Source organism: Lytechinus variegatus, chromosome 14 (assembly GCF_018143015.1).
Source record: "Lytechinus variegatus isolate NC3 chromosome 14, Lvar_3.0, whole genome shotgun sequence".
NCBI lineage: Eukaryota > Metazoa > Echinodermata > Echinoidea > Temnopleuroida > Toxopneustidae > Lytechinus > Lytechinus variegatus.
The window spans coordinates 14,660,030-14,687,959 of NC_054753.1; the positions used below are offsets into that span (position 1 = coordinate 14,660,030).

Here is a 27,930-nt window from a genome sequence, read left to right on the forward strand (position 1 = left end):
GTATAATTTTGGCTAAAAAACATGTTATTCAACCTGTTTTCATGCAAAATATGCTAATTTATATAAATCAGCAATAATTTTATAGATGTTTAACTTGGTCGCATTCCAATGGGAAAGTACATGTAAAAAGTATAAAGAAATAGGGGCCGAACTTTTGGAATACCTATATCGGCTCAAAGCTATAATTTTCCAAGAATCGTCGGAATTGGGCTCAAAATATTATGTAAATAGTGGTGCATCACAGAGGCGCAGACATAGACAACATTTTCCGACATGAGAACCATCCATACACCTATTTTTCTTCCTGACAGCGAAAACTCTTCATTGGAAAGAAATCTGACCTCTTGAATTGCTTTGAAGAAAAATGACTAAATTCTGGTTTATTTATTCCAGATGATTTTTTTAATTGTGAAAGGGGTAAGCACAGGATCTATGTATTTGCATAAATGTGCATTTTAAATATGAAACCCTCCTTGCTTGGAAAGACACCAAAATGAATGAATTGGGTAACAGTGTCTTATATGTATAGTGTTGTGTTGGACCCTAAATTCTAAGCCTCAAATTATGATTGTTCACGTGTTTTACACAAATTTCAGAAATTGCATAAATTTGCATCAATTAACATTAAAAATTAATTCTCATTCCGCAATCTTATAGAAATCAATTGAGATTTGATAACCCATCAAAATAAATCCTAAGTACAAAAAAAGAAAGAAAAGAAATAAGCTTCTAAAAAAGTTTGGGTCTGTGATATACGCATACAGCAATACGGTAAATAGTGTGAATTTCGTGATTTTGCATAAATTTGGATAAATTAGCACTATGAAATAGGATTTCAGTCACTGATAACGAGGTCCTATCAATAATTAATGCTTTTGGTACCAGTGACACATGTGGAAAAAATAATTGTGATTTTAACCATTCTGTATGTTGAGATAAAATTATGAAAAAATGTGTTTTACATATAATTTGCATAAATTAACATTAAGAATCGATTTAAACTAACCAATTTAAAAAAAAAATCGACCTAAAATTGAACATTGAGCAAAATAAGACCCTAATACAAAAAATTGGCCTTTGAATTTTTTTTACCGTGATATATATGGTGAATTATGAGTTTTTTTACATAAAATTTGCATAAGCATTTAACATAAGTTGCTCTTCGCCGATTTCGGGGCACCCTATGGCTTTGATACCAGGGACCAACATGCAAAAAATGGCACTATTGTAAATTCTGTCCCCAAAATTTTGCTAAGGCCCCTGACGAAATAAAAGATTTTCAGATTAATTCATTGTCCTCAATGGAAATTCACTCTGTTGGCATTACAAAATATACATACATTATTTACATAGATTATAATGCACTCACATTATTTACATAGATTATACTGTTCATTAATATACATTATTGAAAAAGAAAAATGAAATGAAAAAGAAATTTAAGCGAAAGAAAAAAAAAGATGAAATATGATACATTCTTTTATTGTCATTTCAAAACATATCACTAAATACGATTTTGAGGTCAAACATTTTTCTCCCTCTCAGCTTTTATAAAATTTGCACTGACGCCATGTCGGCCGGGCCCTCTAATTTTCTGACACTTGCCAAACTACTACCCCCCCCCCCAAAAAAAATGTATATCCTTCAAAGAGAACAAAATTAATGTCAGATCGACACATGCTCAAGACAAATGCAATGAACTTGATACAATTTGTTTGCATGTACATCCCCCATACACTATGAATGGAGAGTTTCATCGTTTCACGGGGAATACCCATACTCACCATGCTCACCCACGCTTGATTGGAGAACAATATTTACAACAGAATGGTCGCCATTTTTATTTCAAACGTAATATCGGATAATGTCAATGGCGAATTATGTATTGAACACAGATTGATCATACAAAATAGCAGCTCACTTTCTTCAAGCTGTGATATCATATCAACACCTGAGATTTTTTTGTAGGATCCGCGGTATTTCTGAATATGAGGTGACCGATAATAACGGAGACATCGTTATTTCCCGATTGGAGTTGCCAGACGAGTGCTGGTCGGCACTAAACTTTGATGCTTAGAGAAAAGGTAGGAAATTTCTCTTATGGTATATATGCTGTACTCACATTTCCGTCTGCCCATGCATATAGTGTGGATGTGTGTAGGGGGTGTGAGAGGATGAGGGGTGTGTGTGTGTGAGTGTCTGTCTGTCTGTCCGGGGGAAGGGTCACTTGCCCAGGGGTCCGTGGCAGAAAGAGTTGCGTTTAAACGCAAGTAAAAAAATCAATCGCAAGTCCCAAATGCGCGCTGTTGATTGGTTGAAAATCAAGTTAGGCCTCCTACCAAGGAGATATATCCAGGGTCTTGTCAGTTGCCAATACAATAACCAGACAATAATACAAGAGCATCCAAACTTGGTATTACTATATAAAAGTGTGAAAGAGAAAATGATAGCAAATGGAAATGAGATCACTAAATGTTGATATACTTAAAGGGAAAGTTCTCCGTAGCGATATAAGCGGTGAAAATGATAAAAGATATTGGTGAATGTTTAATGGATATCTGTCAGAGAATAGCGGAGTTGTAAAGTCACAGACGAGCAGCCCCTCCAGGCTCCATTAATTATGTCATGTGACATAAATTTCACAAAATGTTTTGAAAAAAAGTGAAAATGACTTTATTTTTATGGTGTATACATCACATGTCATACCACTTTCCAAACGAAAAATATTTTTATTCATAAAATTCGATCCTCTGAAAATATAATTTATGGACTATGACATATTCATAGTGAGCTGGCTGCTTGTATAATTTTGACACATTTCTCTCTTATTTCCTATTCGATTTTCATCATACCGTCACACATATTTTTCTCTAATTATTAGCCAACTTTATCTCCAGGGCGATCAAGATCATTTTCTCCCTAGTCATATGTTTTCACTCGGTGCCATGAAAATTTAACACCACGTATATTGCTACATGTTGTAATGGAAGCATCGGGGGCGGAAGCCAAAAATTTTAGGGGGACCATCAAAACGTTTGGACAAGCAAAAAAAAAAGGTTATCCACCAAAATTTCAGGGAGAAACCACCTAATTTTTTGGAAGAAACCAAAAAAAAAAGGTTCTCAACCAAAAATTTAGGGGGGATCGCCCCCCACGTCAAATTAGATTTAGGGGGACACGTCCCCCCGCTTTGCCGCCTATGAATGGAAGACATATTCTCACAAAAACTTTTAGAATACATGACATTTTGATACATGACATTTTATTGTGTATTTTTTTATTAGGTGTCCGTACATCATATCTTTCTTACTGTCTGTCCAATTTTGCTTAAGAAATATCTGCTATATCTGCATGACTTCACCACCTTTTTTTTTACTGTATGTACTTTCCAATTTAGTTGGCTTCCCGAAGCAATGTAGATCTTGATTACCCCGGTGTTAAGATTAACAAAATTCAACTGAACAGTAGCTATTATACTCAAATAATTCTGCACATGCATTGTTTGTTTTTGTTTAAGTTTTTTTTTTAAGGATAAAATTCCCACATCAAAATGGCCCGGGGTGTCAACGAAGAGCAAGAGAGTGGGGAAGATGTCGAGTCGCAGGATCACGAGGAAACGGTAAGTCATGCACGATGAGGACGACGACGCCGATGGGGATGGATAGATGATGATTATGATGACGACGAATTTGATGATGATCATGACTATGACGATAAAATTATACTTAGGATAATGTTCACCTCCGTGATAATGATGCTGATGACTAGGATGATGCTAACGGCGATAATGTATGATTTGATGATAGTGATGATGATGATGATAATGGTGGTGGTGCTGATGATGATGATGATGAATATGATGATTTGGTGAAGATGAGAATGACGAAGTTGATGATGAATGATCATGCATGACCACACAACCATGATTTTAGTTAAAATAACGATGACATCTAGTGACGAATTAAGATATCGATCGACGGCGAACATTAATGATGATAATGACGATCGATGATGATATTTTCATTTGAAAGACCATTATATGCTTTATCGTTTGGTATTTTTATGCTAGGAAAAGGGTTATGGTTACACACAGCCGCTAAGTGGTTACTTGCTTGACACAAAGATACTAACAATCAACATCAACGCACCTGATAGGACAGAAGTTTCACAGGACCATAAAGGTATTGGTTGTTTTGGAATTAAAGCTTTAATTGTCAACTATAGGCTATAGCTGTGACTTTATAGAGAAGGAGATCAAAGTTTTCTTGGTCAAGTTTCCTACTCTTGTGCGATTTTTTGTCCCTGCAGCTTAGCAAGCTATAGGAGGCCATCTTGATTAAGATAGTCAGCCAAATGACACACAAAAGTGACATTAATTTACCCATATGTGTCCATTAATACACGTGTGTGTGATACAACACGCGTAAGTCATTTCGAAATAATCATGATAATGGAAGTATGTTATAGGACGCACAGGTTATGTGATCTACCAAAGTTTTATGTGAGGTTGAAAAAAAATCCATAATCTGTTAAATTCTGTATTTTTTTACAAAAGGGTTCATAGAGGATTATTGATATCAAATTTTCAAAATGGATGATACTATTTTCAGGATATGGTTTATAGTAAGGCCTGTGTGGTGCGTAGGCTACTTAAATATGTTATGTGGTATCTTATAATAATAGAGCACTACAGTCTAAGAGGGAATGGCAGTCACTTGCACATTTTTACATAGTTTAAAGCCAGGGTTAACCAAAATCTAATTCTCCCGAATGAATTCGGACCGATTCTAGCGAAATCCGGCCTAATTCGAATGCTTTCGGTGGATTCAAATGTTCCCGAATCCTTCCGAATCTTCTCGCATTCGCGGAGGGAGAAAGGAATACTCCCGAAACCACCTAAATACGTGTATTCGGATGGATTCGCAGATGATGCGGTTCCGATATAACCCGGTCTTAGAACACATGATTCTTTTGACATGACTTAATTCTCAGGGCTTCGTTATACCATAGCTAGAGCATGCTTTTATCGCAGGTAAGGCCAAGCAAAATTTACGTTATGAAGACGATATTCCCGATTGTATATCTGCAGAATTTCAGGAGCAGGAAATCCGAGTCAAGCATGAATTGGAAGAGGAACCGGAAAAACATCCCCTAATTACTTCTTGGGAATATGATGCTAATAAAGACAACACCATCCTTGATCTCGTCCAATCAAAGATGCCTTTGACGGAAGTTCTGTATTTTGTAGCTGAACATTGCCCAAACTTGCGAGATTTAAGGCTGCATGCCAACGTACAAGTACCAGAGTTTGTATCAATAGGTGACCTTCAGAGCAGATCCAAAGATTTCGGCTACAAAAGTGATGAAAAGGATTTATCTGAACTTCGAGTACACATTCGCTTTCGTCATCAAGAGACTTCTATTCCATTTTACGGTCTCTTGATGATAATGTCACTCATATTTCCCAATATATCTGATCTTACAATATATGGCGAAGACGAAACCGAGCTAAGGATCTGGGATTACTTGTACAGGCCAACTGTACCAAAATTGCGCCTTCTCCCGGAAGTTCGTAAGCTGACGTTGAAGCAGTTTATTGGATCTATTAGCCTGCTTATGCTTTTGAACTTGGTAATCTTACATTTATCAAATCTCCCGTTACTTCGGATAATCAAATGCAACGTAGATCTTGATGTTCAAGTGGGAAGTGAAATCATGAAAAAGATCAGATCTAAATCAAATCTGCGTCATCTCGAAATAATTCCAGTAACTGACATCCCTTTCACATTCCTATACGAGCTGGTATTCAAGGTTTGCAATAATTGCTTGAACCTAAACAACTTCATCGTGCAAAATTGTAAAGCCAAACACATAAGCTTTCAGTTATTGAAATGGACCAAGACAAAACATGAACTGTATTTGAAGCAATCGTCACCCCTGAAGGATTTCAAAGATATTATGTCCATTGTGAAGAAGTTCCCATACATACGTAAACTAGAAGCGGATGAGTGTGGTTCATTCGAAAGATCAGAAATTCTCGAAATAGTAAAGACTTGTTCAAGTCTGCAATATTTGTCTTCTGTGGCAAATGGCAAGAGAAGTACACTCGCCATTTCTGATCAGAATCTGATGAGAGAATCCGCTTCAGAGCCAATCAGCAAGTCATTCGGCAGGCTGGGAGGGGAATTAATATTTGAAAAGTACGGCATTATATTGAATGTTCCAGAAGGGGCAATAGAGAGAGAAGGGGAGATTGACATTGGTCTCCAGGTGTTGACCAATCCCCCATCGACGCATTTGCAAGGAGATGAAATGGTATGCAGCTTTGGATTCCGGTGTACCATTCCTAAACTACCAGGCTTAAGGTTTGCAAAACCTGTCAAGGTAACAGTTCCGCATTCTGCAATCCTTGAGGTTCACCCTTCGGAAGTCCATGTAGGAATGTACAGCGGTGAACTGTGGCATGATACAGGTATGACTTTATTCTATATAGATATAATTTCATGTGTTTCTCTTCGATAAATTTTTAAGTTAAAATGGGAAAATGAAATCTATTCACAACAGATAAACATGGACTCGATAAACAACCCCGAAATACCCAAATAGAGGTAAATAATCGTACTTCTTGCTTTGCGCATGCAAGTCCTGGACTTTTCATAATTCATTTATTTATTTATTTCTGAACTTATCCAGGGTGGCACATATCACTGATTTGATGGTCTTCCATGTGGCCCTGTTAAATGTGGCTATCACTGATGCTTTAATTAAAATGCGAAGGATAAAATTTGTTTGATTTTCAATTTGAACAACAAATACAGTTTTCTTTCACCGAAGCTTTCTTTTCCTTTCATTTAATGTTTGTAATGGTAATGATGGCCACTTTCTTGACCTTGTATACATGTATGCTAGGAGATGTACATAAAGATATAAGTACAATCTCTTACAATTGGCCGTCAAAGGGGAGTCTTCCGAGGTGCGAGCTGGGAACAAACGAGATATCCGTCTTCATTGATCACTTTTCATTTGGATGGCCGGTCTTGAAGATTCGCAATCCCTTTAACTTGAAGAAGCACGTGAGAGGTAAGATGATGGGATGCCTGCCCTTCGTACCAAATCAGATGCCTCCAACAAGAAAGCCAGTTTTACGGGTACATCTCTTCGACCACCTTAAGGGCAATCCTGAGGTACGTTTTCATTTCTTTCCAACTGTTATAAGCTACTGAATTCCTTCCATCTGATTGGCTCAGTACAAATATGCGAAACTCACTATTTAGGCCTACTTCATGAAACACGCCCAAACTTCATCCACGCCTGCATGAAGAGTACTGCATAATTATTTCATACGTAATCGATCTCTTAAAAGAACTGAAAGAGATCCCTATGTTTGAAATTGAATGAAAAGCTAAAGAAAGATCATGGATAATATTGGAGCAAGAACTTTATCTTTAAAATACTCTGGATAGATCTCTCTCAATTTACATTCACAAGAACATTTACATGTATCATTATTGTTATTATCATAGGTGTTCAGGGCCCGTTGCAGAAAGAGTTGCGATCAAACGCAACTAGAAAAATCTTGCGCAACTTGATTTTCAGCCAATGAAGCACCCGTATTCGGGACTTGCGCTTGATATTTTGACTTTGTGTTTAAACGCAACTCTTTCTACAACAGGTTCCAGATACCAATTTTCTTCTCTTTTCTACTCTTCCTTTATTCTTCTCAACTGGACTCATTGACAGAACAGCAGTGCCATGAATGGCAAAGCTGATAATTGGCAATCCAGCTAATTCATTTTCATTCATAGTTCTCTATTAAATTTGTTTGGTGTATGTAAGTCACTTTGTATCTCTGAGTTTGTTTTTAATCGGAAAATACATATTCTCGAGGTGCGTTTATCAAAGTGGCCTATATAGGGCTTTAGAAAATAAATATCGAAGGATAATTCTGGTATGAAATTCATCAGACTAACTTGGATTTCAGATGATCTAAGCAAATTTGGACGTGATGACGCTTGAAAAAATCTCCATGAATTTTCTTTCGATAGTCTTAAAAAAACCATATGTCGTCCCATATCGTTTTTTGTCTATAGCATTTAAGGGATTCTCCAGGCTGAAAATAATAATAAAAATCGGACAAGTTGTGGCATTTTTGCATTATTTCCGTAAAACATTTCCAGGCATGTCTTTATGAATACTCAATTAGCAAACTGATGATGTCATATCCCCACTTTTTTACTATATGAAATTAGGTTTATTCAAATTTTTACCTATATAGAATTCAAGAACTGAAAAAACTTGGAATGACAACTGGTTTTTGTATTACATATTCATTGCTGAGACTTATTTCATTATAAGGGAGACATATTATTCACACATGTATAAAAAATGAAACAATTATGATTTATGTAATAACATAAGAAAAAGGAGAGTGGGGATGTGACATCATCAGCCAACCTATTGAATATTCATGACGACGTGTATTAACTGTTTTCACAATGTATGCTAAAGTTTGAAGTTCAATAACTGCGCTATTTGTTATCCGATTTTGATGAAATTTTCAGCATTTTGCTTTCTGAATTTTGCTCTATTTATTTGGGTAAAACATTTTCAGCCTGGAGTATCCCTTAATGTAAATACTCCTATAGATAGCTTACAAGCTCTATTAATTTATATTCAGTATTTTGTTTTGTTTCCCCTTCAATTTTAAGGAGATTCAAAAAGAAGAATCGGATTGTGATTTCCAGAAGGCTCTTCCCAAGTTTTATCTTCATGTTAAATCCAACCTAGATGTGACATATCAAATGGATGGACGTATGCCAGAGGATAAATCGATGTATACGGTATGATGGAATGTCCTCATTCAATCTGATCACATTCTCATCTGGGACTCAACTGGTTGCAGATAAAACCGATGGGTTTCAATTAGATCCAATTGGAACTTCCCGTTGGAATGAATTCTATTAGTATTTGCACTAACTATTGCTCATGCCAATACAGAGGCACTGTTATATGTCTATTGATACCAATGTAAAGGACAATGATAAAATATAGACTTTCATAACATAGAGGAACTTCTAATGTATGTATTTGTATTTGATGTAATTTTGTAACAGTTAGTGGTGTACTAATGATTTTTTAATAAGTTGTATTTGGAATCTTTAATATTTATGAACATGGTTTTCCCTGCTAAGTATTTTAAACATTATCTTAAACAAGTGTGGCACTTGAAAATGAAAAGAAATGAATAGATAATTTGTAAATAATGATGAATTGCACAAAACATTCATATGTATACAAGCTAAGAAATAAGGGTGCGAGAAAGGTGCAGAGCGAGTAGTTGCACCTTTTACTCGCCATGAACCTCATATATAGTTGCATTGACGCCCAATGGCGACAATGCATTGTTCTTGTTCCATATTCCTATTCCGTAATCTTCTTTGCATTGACGCCCAATGGCGACAATGCATTGTTCTTGTTCCATATTCCTATTCCGTAATCTTCTTCTTCTTCTTCTTCTTCCACCAAAATCCCATTTGTTTAATACATGATTTTGTTAGCTCTACCCTGACTCCGTCCCTCATCCAAATTCATCCAAATTTGGTAGACATGTTGTCCAGCATCCCTAGTTGTGCCTCTCGTCTTCCATTTTCCAAAATCACTCATGCATGACCATCCAGCCGCCATTTTGTCAATTTCAAGTCCATTTGCATACCATTCTTCATTCTTTCATATCTCAATTATCCTGCATGCTACAGACTTCTAACAAATTGCTATAGATAGTCCAAGACTTTCTCTATCATCTGCGACGCATAACCTGACCTTCAAAATGCCATCTTCATGTCCTAAATTCAAATCCGAAATAGCCTTCCTTCAAAAACGTCATATTTATTGAAATGTAAAGTCATAAATTCGTAAAATGGCCATAACTTTCTTGTTTTGATTCATTTTGAACTCATTATTTCAAGAATTGATTACGGTATCATAACATACAGGCTACTGAGTTTTCACGCATCATTGACCTTCCGTCATCGAAATAGCGCCCTCTAAAGTTTCAAAAACGCTTACCTTTGAATGCCCCTCATTGCGTCATGCATGGCCAAACCCGTACCCTTTCTTGGATTTAGGGTCTTCAAGATATGCCCTTTCATGCCATTTAAAAAAATATATACCTTACAACTGACGAAATATCTCAAAAATGCTCCCGAAAATCAGCAAAATACCCCAAAATGCACTTTACTGCCAGCACAACTTCAACTTGCTCTTATTATCTTATTATTGAAGCTTATTCTTTTTAACTTGGCAGATATGAGTATTGATATATACTTAAACAGTTCGTTAATGTTTTGTAACAGAAACTAACAAATTGCTGACGTCAGCTTAAAATTATTGTGCAAAACCTTCATTTTTAATGTCTTTCTTTATATGGCATTTACTTCCGGTCTATTGCCTCCACACAAATAAAAGTGGTATCAATGTCACCGCATTGGAATACTCTTTCCAGTGATACCAAATACGACATAGGTTACAACAGAAAATTTCAAGATAAGTCAATCTGAACACATGGTATACTGCTCACAATGCACACATTTTCAACAACCACGTATGGGCCGCCATATGGTCTAAAAAAATTTTACTCGAGAATGTAACTTCCTATGGACAGCAAAATGTGCTAATATCCAATTTGATTAACATGTAATATTTGTTAGTCCTCCCCTGCCACCGTTCCTCATCAAAATTCATTCTAATTTGGTAGACATGTTATCGATAATTAGTGACCATAACTTTAGAAATAGCGCCCTCTATTGCAAAGTCTTAAAATAATTGAAATGCCATAACTTCCTTTGAATTTATTTTTGTCTCATATTTTCAGGGTTTGCCAATTGTATCATTTCACATAATCTAACTGTGTTTTACGCATCAGTGACCATTCCTTTAAGAAATAGCGCCCTCTAATATTTTGAGAATGTATATCATCTACAGTTTTCTTTCTATCTCCTTCTGTTTCTTGCCCTCTATTAAATCAGAGGCGTCAATGCATGCACATCGTTCTGAAACGATTGCAGTTCTAGTCTTCTTCTTCTTCCACCAAAATCCCATTTGTTTAACACATGGTTTTGTTAGCTCTACCCTGACTCCGTCCCTCATCCAAATTCAACCAAATTTGGTAGACATGTTGTCCAGCATCTGTAGTTGTGCCTCTCGTCTTCCAATTTCCAAAATCACTCATGCATGACCATCCAGGCGCCATTTTGTCAATTTCAAGTCCATTTGCATACCATTCTTCATTCTTTCATATCTCAGTTATCCTGCATGCTAAAGACTTCTAACAAATTGCTATAGATAGTCCAAGAGTTGCTCCGTCATCTGCGACGTATAACTTGACCTTCAAAATGCCATCTTCATGCCTTAAATTCAAATGCAAAATAGCCTTCCTTCAAAAACTTCATATTTATTAAAATGTAAAGTCAAAAAATCGTAAAATTGCCATAATTTTCTTGTTTTTATTCATTTCGAGCTCATATATTCAGGGGTTGATTACAGTATCATATCATTCATACTACTCATTTTTCACGCATCACTGACCTTCCGTCATTGAAATAGCGCCCTCTAAAGTTTCAAAAACGCTTACCTTTGAATGCTCCTCATTGCGTCATGCGTGGCCAAACCCGTACCTTTTCTTGAATTTAGGGTCTTCAAGATATGATCTTTCATGCCATTTAAAAAAATATATACCTTACAACTGACGAAATATCTGAAAAATGCTCCCCAAAATCAGCAAAATACCCCAAAAGGCACTTTAATGCCAGCACAACTTCAACTTGCTCTTATTTCCTTTTTATTGAAGCTTATTCTTTCTAACTTGGCAGATATGAGTATTGATATATACTTCAACAATTCGTTAATGTTTTGTAACAGAAGCTAACAAATTGCTGACGTCAGCTTAAAATTATTGTGCAAAACCTTCATTTTTAATGTCTTTCTTTATATGGCATTTACTTCCGGTCTATTGCCTCCCCACAAATAAAAGTGGTATCAATGTCACCGCATTGGAATACTCTTTCCAGTGATACCAAATACGACATAGGTTACAACAGAAAATTTCAAGATAAGTCAATCTGAACATATGGTATACTGCTCACAATGCACACATTTTCAACAACAACGTATGGGCCGCCAAATGGTCTTAAAAAATTTTACCCGAGAATGTAACTTCCTATGGACAGCAAAATGTGCTAAAATCCAATTTGATTAACATGTAATTTTTGTTAGTCCTCCCCTGCCACCGTTCCTCATCCAAATTCATTCTAATTTGGTAGACATGTTATCCATAATTAGTGACCATAACTTTAGAAATAGCGCCCTCTATTGCAAAGTCTTAACATAGTTGAATTGCCATAACTTCCTCGTTTGAATTTATTTTTGTCTCATATTTTCAGGGTTTGCCAATTGTATCATTTCACATAATCCAACTGTGTTTTACGCATCAGTGACCATTCCTTTAAGAAATAGCGCCCTCTAATATTTTGAGAATGTATATCATCTAGAGTTTTCTCTCTATCTCCTTCTGTTTCTTGCCCTCTATTAAATCAGAGGCGTCAATGCATGCACATCGTTCTGAAACGATTGCAGTTCTAGTCTTCTTCTTCTTCTTCCACCAAAATCCCATTTGTTTAACACATGGTTTTGTTAGCTCTACCCTGACTCCGTCCCTCATCCAAATTCATCCAAATTTGGTAGACATGTTGTCCAGCATCCCTAGTTGTGCCTCTCGTCTTCCATTTTCCAAAATCACTCATGCATGACCATCCAGGCGCCATTTTGTCCATTTCAAGTCCATTTGCATACCATTCTTCATTCTTTCATATCTCAATTATCCTGCATGCTACAGACTTCTAACAAATTGCTATAGATAGTCCAAGAGTTGCTCCATCATCTGCGACGCATAACTTGACCTTCAAAATGCCATCTTCATGCCTTAAATTCAAATCCGAAATAGCCTTCCTTCAAAAACTTCATATTTATTGAAATGTAATGTCTAAAAGTCGTAAAATGGCCGTAACTTTTCTGTTTTTATTCATTTTGCACTCATTCTTTTAGAAATTGATCACGGTATCATAACATACATGCTACTAAGTTTTCACGCATCATTGATCTTCCGTCATTGAAATAGCGCCCTCTAAAGTTTCAAAAACGCTTACCTTTGAATGCCCCTCATTGCGTCATGCATGGCCAAACCCGTACCCTTTCTTGGATTTAGGGTCTTCAAGATATGCCCTTTCATGCCATTTAAAAAAATATATACCTTACAACTGACGAAATATCTCAAAAATGCTCCCGAAAATCAGCAAAATACCCCAAAATGCACTTTACTGCCAGCACAACTTCAACTTGCTCTTATTTCCTTATTATTGAAGCTTATTCTTTTTAACTTGGCAGATATGAGTATTGATATATACTTAAACAGTTCGTTAATGTTTTGTAACAGAAACTAACAAATTGCTGACGTCAGCTTAAAATTATTGTGCAAAACCTTCATTTTTAATGTCTTTCTTTATATGGCATTTACTTCCGGTCTATTGCCTCCACACAAATAAAAGTGGTATCAATGTCACCGCATTGGAATACTCTTTCCAGTGATACCAAATACGACATAGGTTACAACAGAAAATTTCAAGATAAGTCAATCTGAACACATGGTATACTGCTCACAATGCACACATTTTCAACAACCACGTATGGGCCGCCATATGGTCTAAAAAATTTTACTCGAGAATGTAACTTCCTATGGACAGCAAAATGTGCTAATATCCAATTTGATTAACATGTAATATTTGTTAGTCCTCCCCTGCCACCGTTCCTCATCAAAATTCATTCTAATTTGGTAGACATGTTATCGATAATTAGTGACCATAACTTTAGAAATAGCGCCCTCTATTGCAAAGTCTTAAAATAATTGAATTGCCATAACTTCCTTTGAATTTATTTTTGTCTCATATTTTCAGGGTTTGCCAATTGTATCATTTCAAATAATCTAACTGTGTTTTACGCATCAGTGACCATTCCTTTAAGAAATAGCGCCCTCTAATATTTTGAGAATGTATATCATCTACAGTTTTCTTTCTATCTCCTTCTGTTTCTTGCCCTCTATTAAATCAGAGGCGTCAATGCATGCACATCGTTCTGAAACGATTGCAGTTCTAGTTTAGGTTCCTGTCATTTAATCATCCTTATCTAAGATGTCTAAATGCTCGCAAAGCTGAACCTGCTCGGCAATGAAAAAATAATTTCTCTTGTTTGTGTGTGTGCGTGTAAGAATCATTTGCGTCTCGCAAACGTGTAATGACAATAAAACTACATTTTTACTTGCGAAATTGCTCCAAAATAATGACGTATAGAGTTAACAAATCACTGACTCTGAAAAAGTGTCAATTTGGATCCGTGTCAGTCTTAAGTTAAACTTTGCAGCTTTAAAAGTGCAGACCATGGGAGCATTTCATCAATATCATTATCCGACAAATTGTCAGATCTGACATCTTTCCATGATTTTGATTGGCTGAGAGGCACTGCTCTTATGTTAACTGTCAGATAAAACGTCCGACAAGTCTTTTCATGAAGCACCCCCTTGTGTCACAATGTGAGCATCTTTAATGTTAAACTTTATACCTTTCTTGATGCAAATAATAATCACCTGTGGGGTGGCATTTTGCACCTTATAGGTGCTAATTTCGGGAAGAGTTCCATAATTATGTACCCCCACTTAAATTGAAAATAAAATAATGGAGAAGGTTCCAAATAATAAATCGAGCCCTAATATAAATATGATGGGGGAATAGAAATACGTACCAAAATATGGCTTTATTCCGTCAAATTTTCGAGCAGGATCGAGTGCGTGTAATTTTTCAAAGATATCGGTTTATTTAGTCAGTAAAGCGTCTGTAAGTCTAAACGAGTCGAACTATCGACAATTGATCGCTAAAAACCCCTTCCGGTATCAGCGCTTCTCGCTAGCATAGTGGGAAGAGGTGACTGCCGAGTTACAGCGAGGTGAGTTCGAGTCCCAAGCAAGGTAAGCAACACCTACAAATCCATAGAAAAATTTGAAGCGAACGAACCGGAAGACCCGACAATCTTTTATTTTTATGGGGTACATATGGAACTCGTTCCCCCGGGGGGGGGGGGCACTTCCATTCACGAGTGGATACCATGCGCGACCATCATGACCATGGGGTCTCGAAAAGCACCCTAAACACGTAATTTCCATATTCTGAAAATGCACCCTCTAACAAGTATAGGCGTGTGAAACCCTACCCTTAACAAGTATTGGAAACAAAACGACACTCTTGGCAAATATTCCCTGAAATGAACCCCTAAACAAGTACAGGAATGTTTTATTGTTACGGGTCCTTCGGTCGTCGGTTTTTTTTTGGTTTAGTACTCGATCGGACCCCAGCTTCTACACCAAATCGGACTCTAAACACGAAGTGTTGGGGGCAAAAAGGACATCCTTTATAAAACATTTAAATTTTGTTTTATCATCCCCGCAAATTCGACCCTAAACACGTAATTTTCCTAGCGAAACAGATACCCTTTTTAAATTATGTTTGTGTTTTTGACACCCTTATCACGTTACGTACGTAACTTCCCCTATCGTAAAAAAGACATTCTTTTTCCCTTTTTTTATTGGTCGCGCATGGTATCCACTCCTCAATGTAAGTGGCCCCCGGGCTCTTTCCCTAATTTTCACCTTTCAGAGAGGTGCAAAGTTGCACCTTTCCAAAAAGGTACAAAGTTGCACTTAAAGGTGCGCCAAGTGTGACATCAGTGTCCCGTAACGCATAGATTAGCGATTTATGGTATGCTCGATTTTTACGATTGGAATCAATCGTAGACTTCTACGTCATTGCTTAGCTTTGTGTTACGGAGCCCTGGGCCCTGTTGTACAAAGAGTTACTATTGATCCGATCAATTGCAACATATGGACGGCTAGCAACGTCAACATCTATTATTATGCATGTTTGTTCAAAATACATTTTTGCTGTGCATGATGTATATTCATGCATTCATTGTTTTCCTGAAAATTCACTGCGCTTCTGTTTGCATAAAAAGGACATTGTGTAAATTTTTCGTAGAAAAAATTATGACACTGATGGATTTCCATAGAGTTACAATTGATCGGATCAATCGTAACTCTTTGTACAACAAGGCTCAGGTCTACACCTTTAAAGGTGCAAAGTTGAACCTATTTTTCTTAGTGTGCACATTGGCAGATAATATGCAAATCAACTGGCTTCAATTGGATCCATTTGGGTAACTGGGAAAATTTCCAGTTGGGAACCAATATTGGAAACCAAATGGAAGTCGATTCCAATTACCCAACTGGTTCCAGTTATAAGTCATTTCCGTGTTCCGGTTAGGATTTCCAGTTAGAAGACATACTAGGTTGGAAGTCATTTCCAGTTACCCAACTGATTTCAGTTAGGATTTCCAGTTGCCCGACTGGTTCCAATCGGTTTCAATTGGAAATTGTTATATTCAAGTTAAAACCATTTGAAACCAGTTGGAAGTCCAACATGGTTTCATTTGGATTTTGGTCCTGGGAAGTTTCATTAGGCAAGCTTTTGTTATTACAAGCACAACACATTGCATGCATAATATACATTTATTATCCTATTTTGCAATGATATGTTTTATTATTTTCATTTTGATAGGGGGCTATTCTCTACAAAGACCTGAAGAAGGATATCAGTAACTTCGTTTCCCTTGCTCTGGATTTCTCTAGACGTGAAGAACATTATGCATTGGTCACTTTATCATTAACACAGGACCCTCAACATGATGATGAAGAAAGACCAGAGAAAAGGCAATGTTTCAACGTCAACTTTCGAGGTAATTTGAAATGGGGGGGGGGTGCACTATATTTTTTTCTTTCTTTCCTGCGGACCTTTTCATTAGTAGGATATGAACAAGGGCGTAGGCTGGTTTAATTGAGCATGGGGAGTGCACATCTTTGGGAGGTGGAACTAAAGTGGTATAGAGGGTGCACATCTAGGGGGGGTGGAACTAAAGTTAGGAAAATCAGCTGTTGAAAGCAGAAGAAGGGGTACAAATTTCGTTTCGCTTGCCAGTGTCGGAAATCCTCTGCCTCAGCGGGATGGTGCACGTGAACGTGAACTCAGTACACCCCCAGCCTACGCCCATGCAGTGGCGTAGCTACCGGGGGGAGGCCTGGGGGGCACGTGCCCCCCAGAAAAAAATTGGCAGAGCAAAAAAAAAAAAGGAGAAAGAAGAAAAGAAAAAGGAAAAGTTGAAGAAAGACAGAAGAAAGAAGAAGAGGAAAATAAGAGGAGGAAGACGAGTGAATTAAAAAATGTGAGGGGAAGACTTGCAAAAAAATTTCATGTTACTAAATAGTTTTTTTCGCTAGCTCTTTGTGCCAGAATTGCCTGTTCGATGAGATTCATATCTTGCTCAATAGGCCGATATGGAGCAAGTTTTGAAGTCAATATACAAAACAAATTTCAGCTCGGACATCGAGCTTTCATTATTTTCTTCATTTAAAAATTTAAATGCTCTGTAAAATGTCCGTTTTATGGTCTACATATCCGCATTTTTATGCTCACGCTGCGTGATCACACTGTTTGATTTGCCAAGTTCATATTGTCTACGTGTATTCCATAATGTTCCATTAAACAAATGTGTTCAGAATGCCCAGATTCTAGGTCTAAATCTAAAACATGCACGATAGCCTGCATGTTCTTTATTTAAAATGTATGTACCTATCCAGTTTCACATCAGAATAACAGTAATTGTTTGCTCACGCTTCACGATCGCATTATTGATGATACCCAATTAACTATATCCTATTTATGATTACAAAATATGAATAGAGTGTCCTGCTTTTATGTCTATAAAATCTACATTTTCTTCCTCTCGCGTTTCGCGCTCGCATCAATTGTTTAGTTACATGCATATCCCACTTATTAATACAAAAAGTGCTTAGAATGACCATTTTTTAGGTCGGAATGTAAAACAATTTCCTCGCGCTTCGCGCTCGCATTATTGAAATATATACCGTCTTCGTGGGTAACTGTAACAGTCCTTAACAGGTCCCTTTTTCGATAAATGCTAGAACAGTTAATACAAATTTCTGCTCGTGCTTGGCGTTCGCAGTAACCATCTAGTTACACTTTTTATAAGGCTTATGATATTATTTCATGTTTATGTTGTTTTATAAGAATAAAAGTAAGAAGTGACTGATCGGGGAAAATAAAGGTAGAGATAATTTCGGGCCCCGTCCCCTATTGGCGAAAGTCGGGTCCACCCTTGCGACACATACACACACACCGGAAAAAATGGCCGGTGCCCCCCTGAAAAAGCAAGGACTCCCAGTGCCCCCCCACCCAGGAAAAAAATCATAGCTTCGCCACTACGCCTATGATATGAGCCCAATCATTTGCTTTATTCTGGCATTGTACTCATGAATGTTCATAAACACGAACCTTGAGCAACTCGTCCGCAGTTCAGTACGATAATTTTCCTTACCATCATGACAATGGCAAGGTTACTGCCATTGATCCCTCTGCATTGACCAAGACTTCATTTACATTTTTTTTTATAGGCGAAAATTTGGATTAAATAAAGTCTGAGGTTTGAACCTCAGTTAGAAATTGCAGTACAAAATAGGACTAGCGAGGGGGGAGCGTGGAATAGATCGTTCATTCTGGAGAGCATTTATTTTTGTCCGACAAGTTGACAATCTTATTGGCTGAGAGGCACTGTTACTAAAGTTGCTGGATGATACGTCTGAAGTCCTTTCATGAAAGACTCCTATGGTGATTAATTTTGGACTATAGTAAAGAAATGGGGTTCACATCATTTTCGCTGCTCCATCCAAGAAAAAATTGAAAAAGAGAAAATAATTAAATTGGAGAAAATAAATCATCTTTTACAGCGATCATAGGCCTATGCATTCATGAAAATAGAAACCAGCTCCACTTATCTGAGTAAGAGGTATATTTGAGTCTTCAAATTGTCGATCAAGTTCTCTGATAATTTTGATGAAGATACCCCTGAAATATAGATTTTCACTTGTAACTCACTGAATAACTTGATGTAATGATTCCATGATACTTATTAATTCACTCCATATGTGTATAATGTTTTCTGTTTTTACTATATTTTTTGTTATATACATTGAGTCGCTACTGACATGACTGATGTAGTTATTTATTACACTGCAGGGCGCCTTTGGAAAGCGGTTTTGCATAACTGAACAGGCTACCCTGCAGTACAAAATAAAGAAAATGAATAAATAAGTAAATGAATGAATAAATAAATAAACTCTTAATAATGATTCCATCTTTGGCTTGGGCAATCGCTAGGACTTTCCCTCGCTTGATAACGCGAGCAATGACGCGTGATAAATATAATGTATTTCATGAATATATTTGGGGGAATAAAATAAATTTTGTCATGACCGATGACAACGGAAATTGGAGTACGAACCTGACAGAAAAAAAACAGAGTCTGCAACGAAATAAGAATTTATCTTTAAAGGGAAACACATTTAATTAGAGAGGAATAAATGAAGGAATGCGACTTTTTATTGAAATAAAACAAATCAAACTGTATATTTTTTCTGCATTAGGTGACTCAAGAGAAAGTTCTTCCTCCGTTACCAGGTTAGTGATGATAAGTGCAAGCTAAATCGTATCTGAGCTATGGGAAAATTAGGTATGTTAAAAGGCAGTGGCGTAGCCCCCCCCCTTGAAAAAAAATGGCAGAGCAAAATAGGGGGAGAAAGAAGAAAAGGAAAAGAAGAAAGACAAGAAAAAAAAGAAGAGGAAAATAAAAGGAGGAAGACGAGTGTATGAAATAAAGTGAGGGGAAGACTTGTGAAAAAAAAACTTTCATTATACTATATAAATTTGTTGATTGCGCTACGCGCCAGAACTGCCTGTTCAATGACATTCATATCTTGCTCAATAGGCTGATTATGGAGCAAGTTTTGAAGTCAATAATATACAAAACATATTGTAGCTCGGACATCGAGCTTTCATTATTTTTTTTTCATTTACAAATTTAAGTGCTCTGTAAAATTTCCGTTTTATGGTGAACATATCAGCATTTTAAGCTCACGCTGCGTGGTCACATTGTTTGATTTGCCAAGTTCATATTGTCTACCTGTATTCCATAATGTTCCATTAAACAAATGTATTCAGAATGCCCAGATTCTAGGTCTAAACCTAAAACATGCCGATGGCCTGAATGTCCAGTTTCACATCAGAATATCAATAATTGTCTGCTTACGCTTTACGATCGCATTATTAATGATACCCAATTAACTATATCTTATTTATGATTTACAAAATATGAATAGAGTGTCCCGCTTTTAGGTCTAAAATCTAAATTTTCTTCCTCTCGCGCTTCGCGCTCGCATCAATTGCTCAGTTACATACCTATCCAATTTATTAATACAAAAAGTGCTTAGAATGATGATTTTTTTGGGGGGTCTGAATGTAAAAAAAAATTTGCTTGCGCTTCGCGCTCGCATCATATGCCGTCTTCGTGGGTAACTGTGAGAAGTCCTTAACAGGTCCCTTTTCGATAATGCTAGAACAGTTAATAATAAAAAAAAAATCGCTCGCGCTTCGCGCTCGCACTTTATATAAGGCTTATGAGACTATTTCATTTTTATGTTGTTTTAATAAGAATAAAAATAAGAAGTTATTGATCGGGGAAATATATAGGTGAAGATAATTTCGGGCCCCGTCCCCTATTGGCGAAAGTCGGATCCGCCCTTGTGACACATACACACCGGAAAAAAATGGCCGGTGCCCCCCCCCTGAAAAAGCAAGGACCCCCCAGTGCCCCCCAGGAAAAAAATCCTAGCTACGCCACTGTTAAAAGGGACAGTCTTTATGTTTGACATGTTATCAAGTTCAATTCAGGAAGTGTTCCTTCTTTTCTCCTGTCAGTTGGTTAGCACTATTTACCAAAATGAACTGCAGTTGCTCCATAGAAAAAATTTACTACATTTTGGCCAATTAGTTAAGTCTAGGAAGACTACAACATTCTTTGTGACAAGATCCTTAAACACCCTCTTAACAATCCTTTCTAAATCTACATAGGATTAGACTCAATGGATAGATACAGGCCTAAATTATCATGATAAAGTACATCATTTGAACACTTCATAATGTCAGTAAAAAAGTAATTCATGCTTATAATTAGGCCAGGCTTACTTTAGTAGATCATTTAGCCGGTTGGCGAGGAGGGATTATCTGGGGCCCGTTTCATGAAGGATTTTCAACTGTTGTAAACAGTTGCAAGTCCTTCAAAAAACGGAATCCAGATCTATGATACAGGTCCCATCACTCTGTAGCACACAAAAAACGACTGGAAGTGAGTCAATATTTGAGCGCTTTTTGTAGGCCCTTACTGCCTACCATTGACCTACTGCAACATGGCCCTACGAAATTGTCTCTTTAGATCAATTGCTACTGAAATATTTCTAATTTCAACTTTAATATCCTAGTCGGAGAAGATCTAATGACGAATTTGACGAGATAATCCTTAAGCAAGTAGCGCGGGAACTTCATCAGAGAGAAGATATCGACAACCTGGGGGATAAACTGGGTATTAGCGTACCAGATAGATGCCGGTTCATTGAGCAAAACAGTACAAATGGCGTTAATTCAAGAGGCACCCTCGATATGCTAAGGACGTGGCGATCAGGCGTTGATAACTCAGAAAAAGAATCGATTCTTAGGGATGCTCTACGCCGTGCAGGCCTGATCAACCTACTATCCAGGCTTTTTCCAGAGCTCGAAGATGGGGCCGAACTACCAGATCGTGAAGGGAATACTGATAGCACTTGAAACCTCTTCGGGCTTCGCCTATACATGTCCCAAAGAATGTCAGTCACTTAATGGAAATTACACACGGTGAAGTTAAGGTGTAACAAAACGAAATGTGATTGCACGTCAATTTGTCAATTTATTACAAACATAGCCTTATGTTCATATCTTATAAAGGTCTCCAAATAACGTTCAAAGATGAGAACATTTATGGAATGCCCGCGATTATTTAGATCTCGTTGAAGAAGTGACTGTTCCTTCAAATGAAACGTATAGTGGCCGTGGAATACAATCAAATAGCTAAAAATAATATAATATAATTGTAAATGGATAATATAGATGTACAAGCATCACATAAAATTATGATGATAATAATATAAGATAATGATGTTCAGTTCTTTTGTTACATAACTTACACAGCCAAGTAAGTTATTATGCACTTGTGAAACAATATAATTACCGTAAGTACAAATTGAGAAACAAAATAAGTGAGTCAAGTGTGTTGGCGACTGAGTTACATTGATTTTTAAACAAATTGATTCCTAAATGTTTCTAAATCATGCATATTCATTAAATGATATCGTATTATGATCACTCAATAATGAATGTATTATTCATTGTGTGTATACATATTGGTCGATGTTTATAAACAATAATAGAAAATAATAATACTTGAGACTAGCAATGGACCAATACTTTGTTAAAACACTGTACTAGCGCATGCAATGCATTAATTCATTTTATTCAGAATTTGACGAATCTGTTCAATTCGGTTAATTTAACTTTGATTGAATTTGATTGAAATTCGCATGAATTACACCGAATAAAATTCGATCAGACTCGAGTAAAAGATATTTATTCTCAATGTCACTTGAATAAAATTTAGATTAAGATTTAGTTTTTGTCTCACCTGCATAGCAGATTGAGACTATAGGCACCGCTTTTCCGACGGCGGCGGCGGCGTCAACACCAAATCTTAACCGAAGGTTAAGTATTTTAAAATGACAGCATAACTTAGAAAGTATATGGACCTATTTCATGAAACTTGGCCATAGGTTTAATCAAGTATTACTAGACATCCTGCCTGAGTTTCATGTCACATGATCAAGTTCAAAGGTCATTTAGGGTCAATTAACTTAGACCATGTTGGGGGAATCAGCGTCAGAATCTTAACCTAAGGGTTAAGTTTTTGAAATGACATTTCTTAGAAAATATATGGACCTACTTCATGAAACTTGGACACAAGGTTAATCAAGTATCACTAAACATCATGCATGAGTTTCACGTCACATGACCAAGGTCAAAGGTCATTTAGGGTCAATGAACTTTGGCCGAATTTGGGGTATCTGTTGAATTACCCCATAACTTTGAAAGTATATTGGTCTAGTTCATAAAACTTGGACATAACAGTAATCAAATATCACTGAACATCCTGTGCGAGTTTCAGGTCACATGATCAAGGTCAAAGGTCATGTAAGGTCAATTAACTTTGCCATGTTGGGGGCTATTAAAAATTACCATAAGTGTATTGGTCTAGTTCATAAAACGTTGACATAAGAGTAACCAAGTATCATTGAACATCTTGTGCGAGTTATAGTAGTTTTCAAAGTCAGCACTGTTGCTATATTGAATCGCGTGATGCAGGTGAGACCGCCAGAGGCAGTCCACTTGTTATACTTTTCAGTTCATGGTTCACGGACTACTTTTGTGATTTCTTATTATATTAGGTCATCGTATTTTTATATTCATTATTTTGTAACTTAGTCATGTAACATTTTGATTGAAATATACGTAACGCTGAGGTTTCATTACAAATTGAATTAGGTTTTTTTTTTGATTGATTACGATGTATAGGCTATGTTTCGTACCTGTGTTAATTTCATTTATTCAGATATTCAATTGTCACATTTGAGCAATGTTACCGCCTCGATATAAGCCTTTTCATTTTTTATATTCATATTGCATTTGTTCCATAAATACATTCAATTGATTTATAGTTTAATCCATCTACAAGCTGCGATCTTTTTATGGAGTCTACACTGTGAAAATTTTGGTGTTAAAACTGACACCAGTTGGTGTTAATAGAGGACCACACCCTGAGGTGTTAAAATGACACCCTAGTGATTGAACATAACACCAAAGAGTGTAAATGTAACAACCAAATGTGTTGTAATAACACATTTAGATGTTAAACTAATTCTGTCAATTTAACACCGGTGTAATATAACTGGTGTGTCCTCTTTGTACACCGGTTAACACCACATTTTTGCTGTGTACAGTGTGCCTGTGACACGCCCTATGAAAAAAACACCAACGGAATATTGTTTCAGTACACCTTTTGTGTATTTTCATGTGAAACCTTTGTAGAAACCAGTGAGGAATAAACCCTATCGTTATTATTTTCCTTATGAATTCTGTGTTCATAATATAAAACTTATTTAGAGATCATTTTTATAGCAGAAGGAAATGATTCCGAGTTTTCTTTAGAAACCATAACAAACGGACTAGTGATATAGAAATAATTTAGATAGGCCTTGTTACAACCGATAATGTCGCACCAACGCATAATGTCGCAGCAACGCATAATGTCGCAATCTGCGACATTATGCCAAGAGCGTCCGACGCATAATGTCGCAGTCAACGCATAATGTCGTAGTTTTTCTAACGCATAATGTCACATGTCGCAACGCATAATGTCGCAGCAAATCGTCAACGCATAATGTCACAGCGGTATTTTCTTCAGGACTCGAGCTACAGATTAGATATAAAACATGCTTTTACTTAGTATTTTGAGACACGAAAAAGAGAATGAAATTATTTTGAAATCGGGATTACTCTTTGTATGGATATTTGTCGCTTTATTGCCATTTCGTCTACTGCCTTTTCCCCACTATCGCATGGTCTGATATCATTTCGTCTACCATTAGTTAGTCAACTATCAACATAGTCCAATAACCATTTCGTCTAATTACCATCTCTTCTAATAGCCAGTTGGTCTAATAGCCGTTGTGTTTATTATCATTTAGTCTAATTGTATTTTTTTCAGTTGGTCCAATATCCATTTTGTCCAATATCATTACGTCTATTACCTTTTGGTCTAATAGCCAATTGGTCTAATAACCACTTGGTGTACTCTCATTTTCGTCCATGTTCCATTTGGTCTAACTTCAGTTGGTTCGCTATCACTTTGTCTAAATCCATTTCGGCTAATACTCATTTGGTATTGTTTCGACGGTTCCAATCACCAATAGGTCCTATCATTGGTTCTAGGACAATTACCCCACGGACAATCACCCTTCCGGACAACTAATCCCTGACAATTTTACCCACCCGAGGACAATTACCCCCTGAGGACAATTACCCCCGAGGACAATTACCCCCTGAGGACAATTACACCCCGGACAATTACCCCCCTAGACAATTACTCCCGGACAACTACCCCCTATAAAACTACCCCGAGGACGATTACCCCATGAGGACAATTACCCCCCCCCCCCGGACAACTACCCCCTAGGGCAATTTCCCCCCAGATAATTACCCCCTGGACAATTACCCCCGGACAGCTACCCCCTGAACAACTACCCCCCGATGACAATTACCCCCGACAACTACCCCCGGACAATTACCCATTAGGAAAATTACGCCCCCCCCCCCGAGGACAATTACCCCCGGATAATTACCCCAGAGGACAATTACCAACGGGAACAATTACCCTGCCCCGGGGACAATAACCCCCTAGACAAAGGGAGTGCACAGAGTTAGGGCCTAAATAGTAAAATTACAAGGCGTTCTTGTATATATTATCTTTGCATATTTTTTTTGCTTACTGTATTAAAACTAAAGCCACATCTTAATCTGGAATGTGCACCAATTGTTTCATAATTTTTAGCTTCTTGTTAGATGAATTGTTTTAAAATAACAGGTTTATAGGTTCTTCCTGTCGATAGTAGTGTTGATGGTTTGCGTTACCGACTTTCAATATTTCTACCTGTGAAGGTGTCTTTTTAATATTTTATCTATTTTCCTGATTTTTTCCTGAAATTAAACCCCAAATGAATCAAGAAAAAATCAGATCAGTTGGAATCAGAGAAATTAGGCATTTGTGATTATTATGTCTAATCGTGTCTTTTCATGAATGTTCAATTGTTCTATGAAAACTTAGTATGTGGGCCAGTTTACACATTTTCTGATGTACATATGCGTAGCTATATAGCGCAAGCCCCCACCCCCATTTTTCATGATGCAGAAGGCATTGCTAAACAAAAAAAAAGAAAAAAGGCGGAAAAGGAAGAAAAAATGAAAAAGAAGAAAATGAGAGAGAGGGAGAGAGAAAAAGGGAGAAAGAGCGATATAACAGAGAAAGTTATTAACATAAGATAAAGTAGAAAATATATTGAAAACCTGTGCCACCGACCCAGACCATTATAATGGTTCACGCTGGGGGGGGGGGGGCACTCAGTATATAATAATGTGCAGCGGAGGGGACCCCCATTTTTACACTCACATTTCCGTTCCAAGGCATATAGCATCTTTGTCTTATTGAGAAAAAGAACAATTAAAGCCGCTCAAAGGCAAAACATTTTCTTCTTATCGAGAAAAAAGAAGAAAGAAATCCGCTCCAAAGCTTGTCATATTTTTCGTTACGCCGTTCCGGTCACATTGATCTGCTACCACGAGCTGCAATTTTGGTCAAATGCGGCCGCAGAGCGCTGTCCGACCATCACCTCTGCGCGAGCGCACCCGGCGGACGTGCCGCCGGGCGAGCTACATCATGCACGCATGTCCGTTCCACAGGGATGCATCATCACTGACACGCTATAGATCCGTACCAAGGACCCCGTTTTTTGTCTCGCCCGCGGCACACTCCTACCACTTTTTTGGTCGAGTGCCCCCTTCCCCCCTGGGGTCACGCTTGATTCGATGCCAGAGAGAAGGTGGGGGAGGGGGATTTCCGGGGGTAATTGTTTGGCGGTAACTGTTTGGGGAATCATTGTCCTCGGGGCATTTGCTGGGGGGGGGGGTAATTGTGAAATAAATGTCCAGGGATGATTGTCCGGGGTAATTGTCCTCGGAGGATAAATGTTAAGAGGTGGTTGTCCGGAAGGTGATTTTCTGGGAGGGGGGTAATTGTCCTAGAACCGGTGATAGGACCTAATGGTGATTGGACCCATGGCAACGATACCAAATGATTGTTAGCCGAAATGGGTTTAGACAAAGTGATAGCGAACCAACTGAAGTTAGACCAAATGGAACATGGACGAAAATGAGAGTACACCAAGTGGTTATTAGACCAATTGGCCATTAGACCAAAAGGTAATAGACGTAATGATATTGGACAAAATGGATATTGGACCAACTGAAAAAATACAATTAGACTAAATGATAATAAACACAACGGCTATTAGACCAACTGGCTATTAGACGAGATGGTAATTAGACGAAATGGTTATTGGACTATGTTGATAGTTGACTAACTAATGGTAGACGAAATGATATCAGACCATGCGATAGTGGGGAAAAGGCAGTAGACGAAATGGCAGTAAAGCGACAAATATCCATACAAAGAGTAATCCTGATTTCAAAATAATTTCATTCTCTTTTTCGTGTCTCAAAATACTAAGTAAAAGCATGTTTTACATCTTATCTGGGGAGCGTTTCATGAAAGGACTTGTCGGACGATTTATCCGACAAGTCCTGTTTTATCTGACAGTTACTATAGTAACATTGCTTCTCAACCAATCAGAGTCCAGGAAAGTTGTCAGATCTGACAACTTGTCTGATGAAAATATTGATGAAACGCCCCCTGTAGCTCGAGTCCTGAAGAAAATACCGCTGTGACATTATGCGTTGCGACATGTGACATTATGCGTTAACGATTTGCTGCGACATTATGCGTTACGACATGTGACATTATGCGTTAGAAAAACTACGACATTATGCGTTGACTGCGACATTATGCGTCGGACGCTCTTGGCATAATGTCGCAGATTGCGACATTATGCGTCGCTGCGACATTATGCGTTGGTGCGACATTATCGGTTGTAACAGGCCTAATGGATACACATATGGT

The 27,930-nt window shown here is 37.4% G+C and overlaps 1 protein-coding gene across 2 annotated transcripts; it reads left to right on the forward strand.

Moving 5' to 3' along the window:
* Nucleotides 1-1,787: 1,787 nt before the first annotated feature.
* Nucleotides 1,788-22,814, forward strand: LOC121427169. 2 transcript variants are annotated; one of them, XM_041623431.1, is made up of 9 exons: nucleotides 1,788-2,084; nucleotides 3,518-3,619; nucleotides 4,070-4,181; nucleotides 5,090-6,472; nucleotides 6,910-7,184; nucleotides 8,709-8,840; nucleotides 16,710-16,887; nucleotides 19,649-19,682; nucleotides 21,539-22,814. In XM_041623431.1, exons 2-9 carry the CDS (start codon nucleotides 3,551-3,553, stop codon nucleotides 21,879-21,881), a joined length of 2,526 nt encoding a protein of 841 aa, XP_041479365.1. In that variant the 5' UTR covers nucleotides 1,788-2,084; nucleotides 3,518-3,550; the 3' UTR covers nucleotides 21,882-22,814. The 2 variants fall into 2 exon arrangements, with proteins under 2 accessions (XP_041479365.1, XP_041479366.1); XM_041623432.1 differs by having other exon boundaries at nucleotides 16,824-16,887.
* The last annotated feature ends 5,116 nt before the right edge of the window (nucleotides 22,815-27,930 follow it).

Excerpts from the sequence above, each read along its gene's own strand:
- LOC121427169 (XM_041623431.1), top strand. The coding sequence starts at position 3,551 with ATGGCCCGGGGTGTCAACGAAGAGCAAGAGAGTGGGGAAGATGTCGAG. Across the intron at positions 6,473-6,909 it reads TGAACTGTGGCATGATACAG|GAGATGTACATAAAGATATA; the intron begins GTATGACTTTAT and ends CATGTATGCTAG. Across the intron at positions 7,185-8,708 it reads ACCTTAAGGGCAATCCTGAG|GAGATTCAAAAAGAAGAATC; the intron begins GTACGTTTTCAT and ends TTCAATTTTAAG.